Raw genomic sequence first — 15,435 nt, 5'->3', positions numbered from 1 at the left:
GTAAAATGTATGTGTTTAAATATTTATTTTATTTATTTATAAAAACAACAAATGCTACAGGCCCCGCAATAGCTTAATCCGGCACTGTCTATTGGAACAACAAAAAACACGGTCCGATTTACGACGGCGTTCCCCAGGAACGCACGCGGCGTCGTAACAAGCGGGGACCGCGTGCGCTCGCCGCGCTTCAGAAGTTTAAGAGTCATGGAAAGAACCGAGTGGACTCAATCCAGGGGGCTTGTTTCAAAAGGCGGGCTGCCCGCAAGGGGTCAGGCCAAGAGGCAGCAGCAGCAGCCCACAGAGCGCCCAGGGAACGAGAGAGGTCACAACACGGTGGAGATGGAGCGATGAGATCGGATCGTGTACAGGGGATGGACGGACTGATGACGGCTCGAGGGAGGCCTTCAGCTCAGCAGTGGATAGAGCAAAGGGGCCGTCCATAAATAATGTCACGCGATTTTGGACGATTTTTGACCCCCCCTCCCTTCGTCACACGGCGTCACAAAAAGTCAGACCCCCCCCCTCAAATATGACGTCACGAAGCTCTGCCCCCCCCCCCTCCAAAAAAATTAAACTTGCTTCAAATCGCTTTAAACTATTGTCATTGTAGTGCGTATTTAATGTGGCGCTGCACTCTGATGTTGTAGGTAATGTAAGAGAAAACATTTATTAAAAAGTATATTTAATTAAGTAGAACATCGTCACAAATGTCTGACCCCCCCCCCCCCCTAGGTGCGTGACGTCATTTATGGACGGCCCCATAGGCCACGGTTGATGATGATGGTGGTAGTGAAGGGGCTATCGTGGGGAGCGGTGGCGCAGTGGTTAGCGCTTCGCTGCGCTACGAAACCCGGCGACCCGAGTTCGATTCGCGCTCACGGCCAACGCCAGTGACGATGATTCTCTGAACCGGTTCTGGTGCCTCCCGGACGGCGTAAACTTCGCCTCTGGGGAGACAAAGGCGGCCGGGGGTGGTGCTCGCCACCCATCCTCCTCCTCGTGTGCCACAGCGCCGGTAGCCTTCGTAGGCGCTGCTGCTCGCTAACAGCACTTGCCCCTACAGCCTGTTGAGGCTATACAGGGGACCTTTGTATCTCTAGAATGGGCTATGGGGACGGTAGGGGCGGGGCGGGGTCGCCGACAGGGGGGCGAGCGGCGCGAGATGGGGGGGGGGATTCGGCGGGGGGGGAGTGACGTAAGGGGGGCGGAGGGGGGGAGTGACGTAATGGGGGCGTGGTTAGCAAAGGGGCGGAGCGTGGTGGGAGGGGAGGCACTAGGCGAGGGGGCGGGGCGATGGGGGGGAGGGGGCCGAGGAGGGGGGCGGGGCTGTGTGGGTTTCTGGCCCCTTCTGGGGGATTCTCCGCCTTATGACGTCACGGGCCGGCGCTGCCCTTTAAAGAGGCCGAGCCGGGGGCGGCCCGCGGGCAGTAGCGGGCAGCGGAGTGGAGCCGAGAAGAGAAGAAAGCAGCAGTAGGAGCAGCAGTAGGAGCAGCACCATCAGCAACTTCATCAGCAGCAGCAGCAACATCATCAGCAACATCATCATCAGCGGCAACATCAGCAGCGGCAACAACAGCAACTTCATCAGCACCCTCATCAGCAGCATCAGCAGTAGGAGCAACATCATCAGCAGCACCCTCATCAGCAGCAACTTCATCATCAGCAGCGGTGGTCATCCCCAACGTGGCGTGGTGTTGCCGCACCGCGGCCGCGATTTCTCCGCTACGTGGAGGAGGAGGAGAGCGCACAGCCGATGGCGCGACTGCCCCCGTTCAAGGGGTTTCGCTCGCTGAGGGATCACCCCTTGTGGGACGACGCCCAGCAGCAGGTGCCTGCCTCACTCCCTGCCCCGCTCCCCACTCCCTTCTGCCCCGCTCCCTGCCCCACTCCCCACTCCCTGCCCCACTCCTGCCCCGCTCCCTGCCCCACTCCCTCCTGCCCCACTCCCTTCTGCCCCACTCTCTCACTCCCAGCCCCACTCCCTCCTGCCTCACTCCCTCCTGCCCCACTCCCTGCCCTTCTCCCTGCCTGCCTCCCACTCCCTGACGAGTTCATTCACTCGCTGTTGTTGGCACCTCCGTCTCTAGTTGACGGGTGTGTGGCTGTGATGATGGAGGAGGCTGTCGACCCATCCCGTGTTCTTGTCGTCCGGGGGACATTTGAGTTGTTCAGGTCCAGACTGCGCCGTGCAGACGTTTCAATGCGGGCAAACACAAATGTGTTTGTGTTTCTGTTTGTGTTTCTGCCCTGTGATGGGACTTTATAGGATGAACGTTGAGATGTATAAGGTCACGGGGGGGGTGACCACTAAGGGCTGATGAATTGGGCTGTAACAAGGTAGGGCACTGGCAAGGGGTTGAACAGGTGTGTTAACAAGGGGTTGACAGGTGTGTGTCGGGGTAGCGACACGTGAAGGGGTTTCTCGTGAAGGGGTCTCAGCGGCCAGCCAGGACCCTGTCGTCTGCCCCAAAGCTGGGGTCTCGGGGTCTCGGGTCGTGTCCTGCGGTTCGTGGGGGGTGCCGCGACTTGTAAACCCCCTCGCCTGCTATGCCAGAGTCGTGGGTTCGACGCCTGCCTGTTGCTGCTGCGTCGTCTTCATCTCTCGCTTGTCCCAAGGTCGCGTGGATTTGTCTCTGGGTCCCCCCCCAATCCACATTTCGTCGAATCGATGTCACCAAATGCTCGGAGTTATTTGGCTCCTGCTATAAATGTACACGTGACGATACCCCACTTCGTTCGGATATTATTTGTGGGGGCTTACCTGGTAAAATACAATTAGTTTAGTGTGAACACTGATTCGCGCGAGGAGCGGTGGCGCAGTGGTTAGCGCACTGTGCTCCTAAATCGCCCTGACCCGTTCGAATTCCCCATCCACGGGCCAAAAGCAGTTGGAGAGTGATATCAGGAGCCGGTAATGGGTACGATTTGCGCTTCCAACCCACAAGGCCCCACTACAATCCGCGTGGTGAAGTATGGGCACACGACCCCTATAGGAGAGTGAGAAAGAGACGTGGTATTGGGATGCCCTAAGTAAGTAGTGGATGTAACGGGGGGGGGGAGCGTGTTTATGAATGTTGTGTCCATTACCCCAGGGATGTGAGCCGGTCTCATTTGCGTGTGGCCGCAGCTGTCGTGCTCTGCCCCCCCTCCCTCGGTCGTATCAATCAAGGAGACGCGAACCGGTGTGGGCCAGTCCAAAATCACTCCACAAGTTACCCTCGTGTACAAAGACAAATATGCCCCCCGTATAGCCTTCATAGACTGTTGGGGCAAGGGCTGCAAGCGAGCGGCACCTTTGAAGGCCGGCACGGGCACACGAGGGGGTGGCCAGCAGACACCACGCCCGGCCGCCTTTGTCTCCCCAGTTAACACGCGGCACAAGGTACTCATTTGAGGCTGAGTCGACCTAGGGGAGGCCTAGGACCTCGGGTCCCCGGGTTCGCAGCGCTCCACTGCCGCTGTGTATACCCCTGCTGCACACTCAGGTGCTTCGTGAACGCCATGCTCTCGGTCCAAACGTCAGGAGACTCAGCGTTATGTCACGTTTGGATTCGGCACCGTTCGAAGCTTCTAAAATCTCCACCGACAAACTCCGCCATGTAGTGATGTAGGCCTTGCTTCATAAGTGAAAAGGGTACACACATGTCCCCCCAATCCCCTTAAATTTTGAGGGGCCTCAAAATCCTCCCCAATCTTTCTTTTCGGAGCTGAAAATCTGATGTTGTATCTGGATCCAGCACTCTTTACGACCTCCCGAATGAAGACCCGATTCGGCTTCGTGCAGCGGCCTCCATGCGGTGGCTCTTTAAGGGCCGCTGCTTCGTGACAGTCACCAACACAGTACATTGCACGCCCCTTGAAATATTAAGTTGGGTTTTGGTTACCGAATTACAAAAAAATGTTACTTTGGTTTTCCGACCCACCGGGCTTTTGGTGGAAAAAAGAAAAGGTTAAAAACATTATTTGCGTCCCCAAAAGTTTGAGGGGGGCCCAAATCGAAATTTTCGATTCACCGATTGTTCTGGTTACTGCGTAAACATCGACTCGACTATATTTGTACGAGCCTTCACATTTTTCCAGACCCTTCCGGAACACGCGATCATCTACATGAGTCATTCACTCACTCACGACCAGCTGTATGAAACATAAATAGGCAGGCTGCTGCCATCACATGCTTGATTTATCTAAGAATGGAATAAAATGTCGTATTCTCCGGACCGATAAGACTGTCCTTAAAGTAGGAAGCACTTCCAACCGTGCGCTTCCGATTAGCGCTGTGGGCTGCGTACGGAGCTAAAGAAGTTCAACATACATACCGTACATACAATTTATAACGACGACCGCCATTCGCCACTAAGTGGCGGTGACGATACCACGGCGCTTGTGCCAGGCTAGGTGCACTTTGAGGCCACGTGAAGTGTCGAACGCCCGCTGACAGGAGGTCATGGGACACAGGAGGTCATGGGACGGACCTAGCAGATGCCACGGGTCACATGCACAACTACCGGATTATAAGACGCACCTCCCCCACCCCCAAAACTTTGCTTTACAATTTTGGAAAGAGTAGACTCTTCTAATCCAGAGAATATGGTAACGCTGCACGAAGAGTGTCCTCTTAATCCGCATGAGATCACTCGACTCGTGTGGTTGGTGGGGGTGGTTTCTGGGTGGCGGTCGAGGCATGGGGCGGGGGGCGGTGGGACATTTGACCCTAAATGGGCCCACCCCATGGTCCCAATCGGCACGCTGCACACACCACGCAAATAGCAAAACCAGCGGCGGGAGGGGGGAGGTCCCTGTTCCACGCACGTTGGAAGTGTGCCCACCCGTCCCCGTTGTGGCGAGATGGGCCGCTATCCTCGATCAAACGGCCTCTTCCGTGCTGCCTTGCGCGCTTCCCGTGAAGGCCACAATAAACGCGTGGTCCGTCGAAACGCATCGTCCACTAACACGCCAGGCGCGTGTCGCGCGTGTGGGGCTAGCGAGAGGATGGGGGGGGGGTGCAGTTGGTGGTAGCCAGGTTTGACGAGGCCTCTCCTCGAGACGCAGTTGACCAAATGGGTCGGTAAACCAAAATAACAAGATCGAGCCATGATTTTTTTTTTATTCGCTGGGAAAAAAAGCCCTCTATTTCAAGAGCCAGCAATGCATGTGGTGAATACGAGACGGTGAGTCCTTGATAAATAGCGTCACGAAGCGGCCCTTAACCTACACATTATTCAACTATTTTTATATTTTACCAGCTAAGGCCCACTGAGCTGCATACTGTTACTCTTTTTCAGAAGTGACCTGGCCACAACCGATAGCTCAACGAAGTGGCTAACCATCAAGTGGAAATGTATAGCGGCCAAATACTCGAAACGCACGTTGATTCTAAATGTGGAGGGGAAAATTGGAGGACCCGGAGAAAAATCCACGTAACCACGGAGAGGAAGAGAGACACGCAAACTCCAAATATGCAGCAGGCGTCAGAAGAGCCGCGTTTGGTAGTTGCTGACCGCAACTATCAAAGGGGGAGCATGCGACTGGCGTGGGCATGGGGAGGGCTTTCTCCACCACACTGACCGAGCAAGACCTTTAAGTGCACACATTTTTTCGCGGCCGTGTGCCCGATGCCGAGGATTCACATCCGAGTGTCTCGTGTGGTGGGAATGTGCGAGATTTTTCCTTCCGCCAAGTACGCGGTGGCCAGCGCGCACATAGAGACCCTCTGTGTCTCAACTGCCGTGTGTATGTGTGGGGGGGGGGGCAATAGTGTAACCGTGGCCACAGCGACTCGTCCTGTATTTCAACTCCGTTGGGGAATAGTTATTGGTTATCGACAGCCCTTTGTCAATCCGCTGCTTGTTGAAGGCCTCGCACGCTGTTGGTAATTGACAGAGGTGGCAGGGGGGGGGCACAAATGGATCCTAAACGATGTGTTTTATCACGTGGAAATGTATTGCAGTCAAATACTCTAAACGCGTGATGTTGATTATAAATGTGGAGGGAAAAACAGGACGCGGAGAAAAATCCACGCAACCACGGGGAGAGAGAGATACACGCAAACTCCAAATATACAGCAGGCGTCAGGGTCGAACCCACGACCTCCCTATATACCAGGCGAGGTAGTTAACATCTCGCCACTGCGGCTAGTAAAGAGGGGGGGGGCCTTGACCGGTTCAGATATCTCTCACCGCCGATGTTAGCCATGGCCGGGAATCAAACTCGGGTTGTTACCGCCCGGATTCGTAGTGCGGTGCGCTAACCACTGCGCCGCCACTCCTCCGCTGGGCATTCCGTGATGCTGTCCCCCACCTTGTCTGTTGCGCTGCCTTAGAAGGTCATGGCTGCAGCAGCTGTTGCAGCAGCCTGGGCACAGGGGGGCTCTGTTCAATTGGCCGTTGTCTGGAAGAGTTGACCGCGTGGTTTTCAGAGAGGGTGTGTGTACGAGCGTGCGTGTCTCATGGGATGAGTACGTGTGTGTGTGACATCCTACCGTGGTCTGTGTGTGTGAATGACTCATTGGCGTTACACAGGGTGTGTGTGTGCGCGTGTGACTGCCAAGTAGGATTGAGTTGTGTGTCCTATGGTCTGTGTGAGTTTGGATGGGATTGTAGCTTGTGTGTGGACCACAGTGGGGAGCGGTAGTGCTGTGCGACGAACCTGGAGACCCGTGTTCGATTCCCGCTCATGGTCAACACCGGTGAACCTGTCCTGGGCCTTCTCCAGGTTGACTCAGCCTCAATGAGTACCTGGTACAGTGTGTAAACATCGCCACTGGGGAGACAAAGGCGGCTGGGTGAGGTGTTGGCCACCCACCCCTTCGTGTGCCGTGCCGGCCTTCAATGGTGCTAGCTGACGGCGCTTGCTGCAACAGTCCGTTTCGCTATACGGGGTATCTTTGTCTTTGTGTACGACAGTGTGTGGCGTCCCGTGGAGTGTGCTGCTGATGAACAGTGCGCATGTGTATGTGGAGGAATTCGGAGCGAGGGAGCGCGTGGCGATCTAAATTTGGCGCAGCGCATCCGAGAGTTGGCAGTGGAAGCAGCCTGGGCATTTCTGGCCATTTCCCGAGCACAACTTGGCACTGGTTAAAATTAGACGCGGTTTGAGTCGGTGCGGGTGGTGAAGCGCACGGCCAAATAGGCGACAATGTCTGTGCGTGCCGTACGCTTGCCGAAAGAGTCGCCATCGTGTTCTTTTGAGCACGTGGAGACTGGGCCCTGATGAACACTGATGGAAATGGGATAACCAATGGAAGCTGGATAGATGACAGTCCTAATATAAGCGACACATGCTCACATTGCACAGGCGGAGGAAGGCAAAGGGAAACTTCGACCAAAGAGGTGTGCTTATATCCAGCTTGTACTGTGCTGTGGCGAGTCTCAGTCTCTTTAACCCCCTTTCCCATTCCAATGACGTACGTCATCAGTTTTTCTTCCGGCTTCCGTTCCGATTCCATACGCTTATATCATCGGAACGGAATCGATTACGAACGTAATCTGAAGTAAAAGGGCCATGTGGGAGGGCACGTGGCACAGTTTGGTGGCAGCTATCATAGAGTGCGGTCGTGTCACTGCAGTTCTCTGTGGTGAGTACAGTACGACGTCTTTAAAAACAGCGGCGCTACTCTCATGACATCCTACCGCTTGCTTGTTCCGAGATTAAGCGGTGAACAGGACACCACCCACCCTGCAACGTCTCGGAACGGGAGAGGGTTAACACGACCGCTGTTGTGGAGTAGTCTCCCCACGTGGTGTGCCTGTTGCTGGCCCTCAGGCCATGGCGGTGAGAGACTCCACCCTGATGGGGGGGGGTCATTTGTGCCCAGGGCTCTGCCTGAACGAGCGTCCATCACGTGACTCCACATCGCCTCGGCCGTAGGGATTATGAAGGCGCACGAGGGGACGTGTGTTGACCCAGGAGAGCTCCGACTCGGGCTTGAATATAAATTGCCGACACCGGGCGTGAGATCGTGGTAGGGGGTAGCGCCCACGATGCAACTCTCCCCACGGCCTAAATACAGGTTCCTGCTCTTTGTATCGAGCTGGACATGATCCTAAAAAAATGCCACCTCCTGAGGTATGTCTGCATTATTAGGTGCTTACTATGGGCGCTTACCCTCGTATGTCTCCAAGGCTTAATGGTGAAAGGTTGTCCTTGTACGTGCATGCTGTGTATAGACACCTCCGATTAGCATGGTTGGCTCCGCACGGTACGAAAGAGGTTCGTGTGTGTGTATATGTTGAGCTTCTTCATCGGAGGCCAAGCGGAGGTGTGCTTTGAGACGAACGTGTCGCTAACCCCGATCTTTGCTGTCGCTCGCCCCAGATGTTCGCCGACTGGCCGAGCGGCTTTGACGACACGACCTTCTGGGGCCCGGAATTTGGGTTCGACTCCTTGCCCGAGTGGGCGCAGCAGAGGAGGAGCGCGGCGGGGAGGGGCGGCGCTGGCGCCGGCGCGGGGCCGAGCGAGGCGCGGCGGCCCGGCTCCGGCGTCTCCGAGCACGACGAGGATGCGGCTGATCCCGAGCAGCAGGTGTGTTTCTACCCCCCCCCCACCCCGACGTCACGTGGAGGGGATGAGCTACCGCACGGCGACATTTGGCATGTCCATACGTATATGTGGGCCTCGCGGTGGCAAGGTGTTAAATACCTCGCCTACTCCAAAAGCACGTCGATTCTAAATTCTGGAGGGGTAAAAACCGGAGGACCCAGAGACAAATCCACACGACCACAGGCGGGGAGAGAGAGAGACGCAAATATACAACACATTTTTATTTATTTTATTTTATTGTTTTCACCTACGTGACTTTACCGAAAAAAAACAAAGAGTATATAACAGGCGTCGGGGTCAGGATCGAATCCACGACCTCCTGTATACCAGGCGAGGGAGTTAACATCTCGCCACCGTGGATGCCCCGAGCGGGACCACCAATGAAACGACCCTTTTCTTCTCCCTCCCTCGCAGCAGCAGCAGCCCCGGGAGTGCGGCCGCCACTCCCCGTTCCCGCCCGACTTCGGCCCCTCGTTATGGGCGCGGCGTGCCGCGAGCAGCCCCCAGCCCCCGGGCCGACCCATGACCCCCGACGAGGACCCCATGGTCACGAGGTCGCGCTCGCCCGCCCACGGGCCGCTGCACTCGAGGCTGCACGACGGTGCGCAGCACAAGCTGCACCCCTCTTCCTTCCCGTCGCTGCGACGGAGCGACGCGTGGCCGGACGAGGTCGGCGGCAGGGGGCCGGCGGCGGCGGCCTCCAAGGGGGCCCGCGGCAGCAGCCCCATGGAGACCGACGTGGGCGCGGGGGCCGCGGGGAGCTGCGGGAGGGCGGCGGAAAGGGTGGTGCCGATCCGCGTGCTGGGACGGCGCCAGGCGTCGCCTCCGGTCGCTCGCTCGCTCGTGGGGGCCGCCGGCGGGAGGAACGTGGCGGGCGAGAGCATGGAGACCGAGGGCGTGGACGTGCCGGCGGGGCGGGCGCAGGCGGCGGAGAAGACTGACGGCGGGGACGGCGGTGGGGACGGCGACGACGGCGGCGACAACAGGGAGAGAGGAGCGCGGTGGGCGGTGGACGCCATGCACCTGGCCAGGCAGCCCCAGGCCCACACAGCTCTCCACTCCAAAGTCCGAGCCCAGCCCGCGGAGGATGCCGAGGGAGCGGTGGACGGGTGCCCGGCCGACGGCGTGGCACAGCCGGAGGTGGGGATGAGGGTGGAAGCGGTGGCGCCGATTCCGCTGCCACCTCCGCAGCAACCGAAGCGGCAGCAACAGCCGGCGCCCAGCTCGGACGTGGGCACCGGGCGGCGTGAAGCAACGCCGCCACCACTGCTGCCGCCGCCGCCGCCCCTACCGCAGGCCTGGCTGGTCCCTGGGCCTGCTGCCGGCGCACAGGCGCCTCCGAGCATGACGCCAGCAGCCAAGGCGGCGCCCGTGGGCAAAGCGACTCCCGCTGGCGCCTCGGCAGCCAAGGTGGCCTCGGCGGTAAAGGCTGCCGCGGCCGCCAAAGTGGCCACGCCGGCGCCTGGCGTGGCGTCCGTCCCGCAGGCTGGCCTGCCGCCACCCGAGCAAGTGGCATCCAAGCAGAGGGTGCCTGAATATGCGGTGCCTGAGCAGATGCCTCCACAGAGGATGCCCGAGCAGCAGATGCCCGAGCAGCAGATGCCTCAACAGCAGATGCCTCAACAGCAGATGGCTCAGCAGAAGATGCCTCAGCAGAAGATGCCTCAGCAGATGCCTCAACAGCAGATGCCTCAACAGCAGATGCCTGAGCAGAAGATGCCTCAACAGAAGATGCCTCCACAGAGGATGCCCGAGCAGCAGATGCCTCAACAGCAGATGCCTCAACAGCAGATGCCTCAACAGAAGATGCCCGAACAGCAGATGCCTCAACAGCAGATGCCTCAGCAGATGCCCGAGCAGCAGATGCCCCAACAGAAAATGCCTGAGCAGAAGATACCTCAGCAGATGATGGCTGAGCAGAAGATTCCTCAGCAGAAGATGCCTCAACAAATGCCCGAGCAGAAAATGCCTCAACAGAAGATGCCTGAGAATAAGATTCCTCAGCAGATGCCCGAGCAGAAGATGTCTCAACAGAAGGTGCCTCAACAGAAGATGCCTCAGCAGAAGACGACTGAGAATAAGATGCCTCAGCAGATGCCCGCGCAGAAGACGCCTCAACAGAAGATGCCTCAACAGAACGCGCCCGAGGAGATAGCTGCTGAGCAGAAGCTTCCCGAGCCGAAGATGCCGGAGCACCCGGGCCTGCGGCGGATCGCGGAGGTGGAGGCGGCGGCGCAGCGTCTGGAGCGCGACGTGGAGGCCTTCTCGGGCCGGCGTGGCGAGCGCAGCTTCCTGCTGCTCGAGGAGCTGCTCACCAAGGAGCTGCTGCGGCTCGACTCGGTGGAGCCGGCGGGCGACGAGGTGGTGCGGCGCGCTCGCAAGGAGGGCGTCCGGCGCGTGCAGCGCGCCCTCGACGCGCTCGAGAGGCGCGCGGCCGCCGCGGAGTCCCCCGGCGGCGCCGGCGGCCGGAGCGCCGAGAACGGCGAAGTGGAGATGGCGGTGGCCGGCGCCGGCGCCGTGACGGCCGAGCGGAGCCCCCGGGGGGAGTCGTGCGGGGTGGCCCTGGAGGCGGCGGGGAGCGCCGGTGCGGCTGCAGCGGAGCCCATGGACGTTTGGTGCGCGGGCGGCGGTGGCTCCGAGCACGACGACTATTCCATGCGGATCTCAAACGTAGACTTGGACGAAGGCGGCGGCACGGGGAGCAGCGCGCAGGCCCGAGCAGGGACTGCATCCCACGGAGCGGTTTAAGGGATAATGGACTAAGGTGGGGGGGGGGGGGGGCTTTGGTGACCACATCGCAGGCTGTGGGGCTCAATCTCGGCGTAGGTGCGAGGCTGTCGATTAAAATGCTGGTTTAGTTCCACGCTGCCACCAAACGCACCAACGGTGGTATTGTGGGAAGCACTGTACTGTCTTATGCAATCAAATGTAAATTCATGCAATTTGACCTCGCAGTACCGCGTTAAACGGTTTCTTTTGCTCGGCAGACCTGAGAAATCACGTTGGATTTTTACTAAATTGGCAGCCTCATTTTACAAGTAATGAGATCAGAGGGTGTTGTAAGGCCGACTGTTCGGGCTTGCTTTGGTAATTACTAACCTTAAGTCACTAAGTAGCTGTGAGAATGTGGTGGCTCAGGAGTCTGAGCAAACAGTTGATAATCCACTTATGATGAAGCCTGATTTGCAAGTGTCGTGAGTGAATGATCTCGGGCTGGTCACCAACTACTGGCACAAAAAGCCATCGCATCAAATTTGGTTTTGCACTTTAGCTAAATTCCATCTCTGAAAGTGAAAATGGTTTGACCTCCACACCACAAACATTATTACCCTTACACAGTGGATGTGGGCAAAGTGCTGCCCACCACTCTGCGGAACACTCGGATCACATGATCTCAGAGGTAGCTCTGTGACATTAACTTCTGCGGGGCGTTCTCGAACAAAGGGTTGCACTGCACTGTCAGAGCATCGAATGGATACTCTGGCTCGATGTGATGCCACCAGCGAAATCTAAAATAGACGAAATAAAATTTTGGGTAAAATCCAAAGAAATAGATTAATCTGTGAAAATATAATATAATATTGCACTCAGTGTTACCTGGTTGCATGGGAAAAAAAGTGCTTGGCCTCTGACTAACCCAGCAATATCGTCTATGACCCTTGACAGATATTTCACGTGTCAAGACCACTTGAGTTGGCATAACTTTTAGCATTTCCAATTTCTTTACATGGCCAATATCAAAGTGAATTATGCGATAACCATTTGAAACGAGTCGGGTTATTAAGTAATTCACTCACGTCAGCCCTATAAATACATCGGTATCACCAAAGTTTTGCCACCTTAGGCCAATTCCGGCGCTCTTTCATGCACAGTAGCAGGGAAAATAACGGTGTAAACATGAGGGCGTCGCATTGTTCCTTCCTAACCTGGATGTTGAGCCGACGGCCACCAATACAATAGAATACCACGAATCCGCTTTACTAACGTTTATACCACGATATGGATACTTGTTAATGTCGTGAATGACTGACCGATCAGGAGTATATGTGCTGTATGTATGTTCAATGCATCCAATGCTGCCGGCGAAACCGCACTGCACTGAATTCCTAACACGTGGAAGGACTGCGTTGTGTGCGGCATGCACGCCGTGCGCGGCGAGTGCGAAGCCATTTTGTCATTCTCCGTGTGAGAAAAAAATGTACACGTGGTTTTTAGGATTTAAAGTTTTAACGTTTTCCAAAAAGTTAACCGAACGACGTTTTAATCCCGAACGGGAAAAAATCCCGACGTGATAATTGATTTTGCGCCGCAACATTGGCACAGCCGGGGAGAGAACTACCCCCCCTCCCCCTCCTGCATGGGAACGATGCGGGAAGTAATTAAAGGTGATGTTGATCTTCCCCAACACGCTCCGCATACTGTGGAATGGTTGTGCCATTGCTGCACTATCTGTACAACATTTTGTGATTCGAAGGGAAAAGTCGGTTAACATTGACCTGCGCTGTACGTAAGCACGTATGTAGAACTTCTTTCGCACCGTACGTAGCCAACCGTGCTAATCTGAAGTGTGGGGGAAGGACAACAAACTATACACAAACAGCAGTTCTAACGAAATTTGTGTCCGTGCATTTATGCCGACAATATTGCACTTTGTACATTTAATCTACTGCTGTATGAAGACCTCCTCAAGTCTCGTCAGCCTTTGCAGTTGTTTGACATGACTAGCCTCGTGTTGGATGAAGATCTCCCTCCGGCTCTGTCCATTATGGTTGTTTGACCATACTTCACCATGCTGGTCAGTGCAGGATGGTGAAGTGGGGCGGGTGGGGTGGGAGATTCAGATTTAATTCGGCACGGATGTTTACCGTGACCAGGAATCGAACTCGGAGAAGCCGGGTTCGCAGCGCATTGTGCAAACTTTACTGTGCCACCACTTCCCTGGAGATTTTCCACACGGCCGGGTTCACCGGGTTGTGTGTTCGGTGAACGCTGCGTACCATGGTGGAACTTGGACGTGATGGTCACGTGGTGCACCAATAATCACATGGTGTGGCTTCAGAGCCTGCTGGGCGTCTGTGAAAAAGAGCTAAATATTCTTATTCTGGGATATTGGCTTTGTGCCATCCCTACCCTGTTAGGATGCCGGTTCACTCATCGCATCGCTCCAACGTTCAACCGAGCGGGTATAGTGGTGGCACGTCAACGTTACACCCCGTGACACCACGTAGGCGTCATTGACCATTACGTTCGGTTGAGCGATCCAGGGTGATGCCAAGTTAACACCTTGGTGAAGAAACGCCCAGTCCTTGCGTGTGTACGTAACATAAATGAAATATTGTATATACACATGCAGTATTATTTATATGAATGTAATGATGTAGATGTTATAAATGCTTTGTTGTTGCAAGTGCATTATTAAAGTCACAAACATCATGTTTCTTGGTGTATGCGTGTGTATGTGGCATATTCTTTGGGTCTTTCGGTAAAGTCACGTAGATAGAAAAATAACAAAAAAATCACGACGTTTCGATCGCAACATAAGCAATCGTCTTCAGGTGCAAAAATACAGCGAGAGAGCTGCTGAAGCAGGGTGTTATATAGGCCTGAGATGGGTGCAGCCCAAGGATAAGTGGGCGGGGCTAGAGATGGTATTTGCATGTAAATGTAAGATCGGAGGACGCCCTGACGCTTTGGGGGTGGCTATTGTATCGTGAAAAAACGAGAGCTCACCGCCAAATCGAGGAAAAGGAGCATCTGTGACTGCTAGTAAGACATAGAGCCTGTCAATGCAAAGACCTCCAACCTGGCAATGCAACACACAGTACTTGTGGTGAACATGCAAACAAACGTGCTCTGATAACACTGGTCAACACACTTTTTCGTATTTTCCCCTCATAAATAACACTGGTCAACACACTTTTTCTGGCATAAGGTATTCCAACGGTTTTAATGTAAAACTGCAGAAGAAAAATATTAAATAAATGTGGATATCTACATAAAATGATATTATAAACACACTATCCTAAAAATACAGCACCATATTTTAACACTAAAGCAGTCACTGACTCACAACAACTTGCAATCATAAGTGACAGAGTTAAGTTCGGGAAAATCAATGAAAATGGGGTATGCCGATAGCATAAAAACGAGATGTGATAGAGCAAATCTGAGATCAGATTTTGAATCAGCACCCTGAAATTAGTCTAAAACAGCTGCAAATGTCCAGGCCAGAATTCGTTTTTTGTTGACCAGTGTAATAGATGGCATTGTCTTTGAAACTGATTGGCCTACACCAGAGACGGCCTTCTTTAGGCCTAGCCTCACCAGTGCAAAAGGTTTCTATTTGGTGTTTGAACATCTTAACACCTGTTTTATTGCAAGAAAGGTTAACGACCAATTCTTATTTTTTCATACTTTGATACTGGTAAAAAAAGGTCCCATTTTAACCACCACCATCTCTGCACGGCCTCCATCTCCACTCGGTCATCGCATACCTCTCTCTCTCTCTAGGGCCAGATGAAGGTTATTGTAGGCCTTCAGTGATAACTCTCTACAAGTTGGCACTGCTGCTGTCCCCATGTCACTACTATTACAGCCGCTGTCACTCCGCCTGTTTGACGCAGTGCTTCGTCCAGACACCGGACAGATATCGTTACTGCTGATACGTTCATTAATTTGAATATATAAATATTTTCAATACGATATCTTGATATCTTGGGGGCCGTCCATAAATGACGTCACGCGATTTTGGACTATTTTGCCCCCCCCCCCCCCATCGTCACACGGCGTCACAAAAAGTCAGACCCCCCCCTCAAATATGACGTCACAAAGCTCTGCCCCCCCCCCAAAAAAATAAAACATGCTTTAAACTATTGTCATTGTAGTACATTTGTCAAA

General features: G+C 54.9%; 1 protein-coding gene across 2 annotated transcripts; it reads left to right on the top strand.

The window, feature by feature from the left end:
• The first annotated feature begins 1,413 nt into the window (after nucleotides 1–1,413).
• Nucleotides 1,414–13,971, top strand: LOC144717704 (uncharacterized). Of its 2 annotated transcripts, none has more exons than XM_078593272.1 (3): nucleotides 1,414–1,828; nucleotides 8,314–8,520; nucleotides 8,956–13,971. In XM_078593272.1, the coding sequence occupies exons 1-3, from the start codon at nucleotides 1,754–1,756 to the stop codon at nucleotides 11,284–11,286; spliced, it is 2,613 nt and encodes an 870-aa protein (XP_078449398.1). In that variant the 5' UTR covers nucleotides 1,414–1,753; the 3' UTR covers nucleotides 11,287–13,971. The 2 variants fall into 2 exon arrangements, with proteins under 2 accessions (XP_078449398.1, XP_078449397.1); XM_078593271.1 differs by having other exon boundaries at nucleotides 8,953–13,971.
• The last annotated feature ends 1,464 nt before the right edge of the window (nucleotides 13,972–15,435 follow it).

This window comes from Lampetra planeri, chromosome 4 (assembly GCF_965212315.1).
Source record: "Lampetra planeri chromosome 4, kcLamPlan1.2.h2, whole genome shotgun sequence".
Taxonomy (NCBI): domain Eukaryota; kingdom Metazoa; phylum Chordata; class Hyperoartia; order Petromyzontiformes; family Petromyzontidae; genus Lampetra; species Lampetra planeri.
This window is presented reverse-complemented; position numbering and strand designations above follow the sequence as displayed.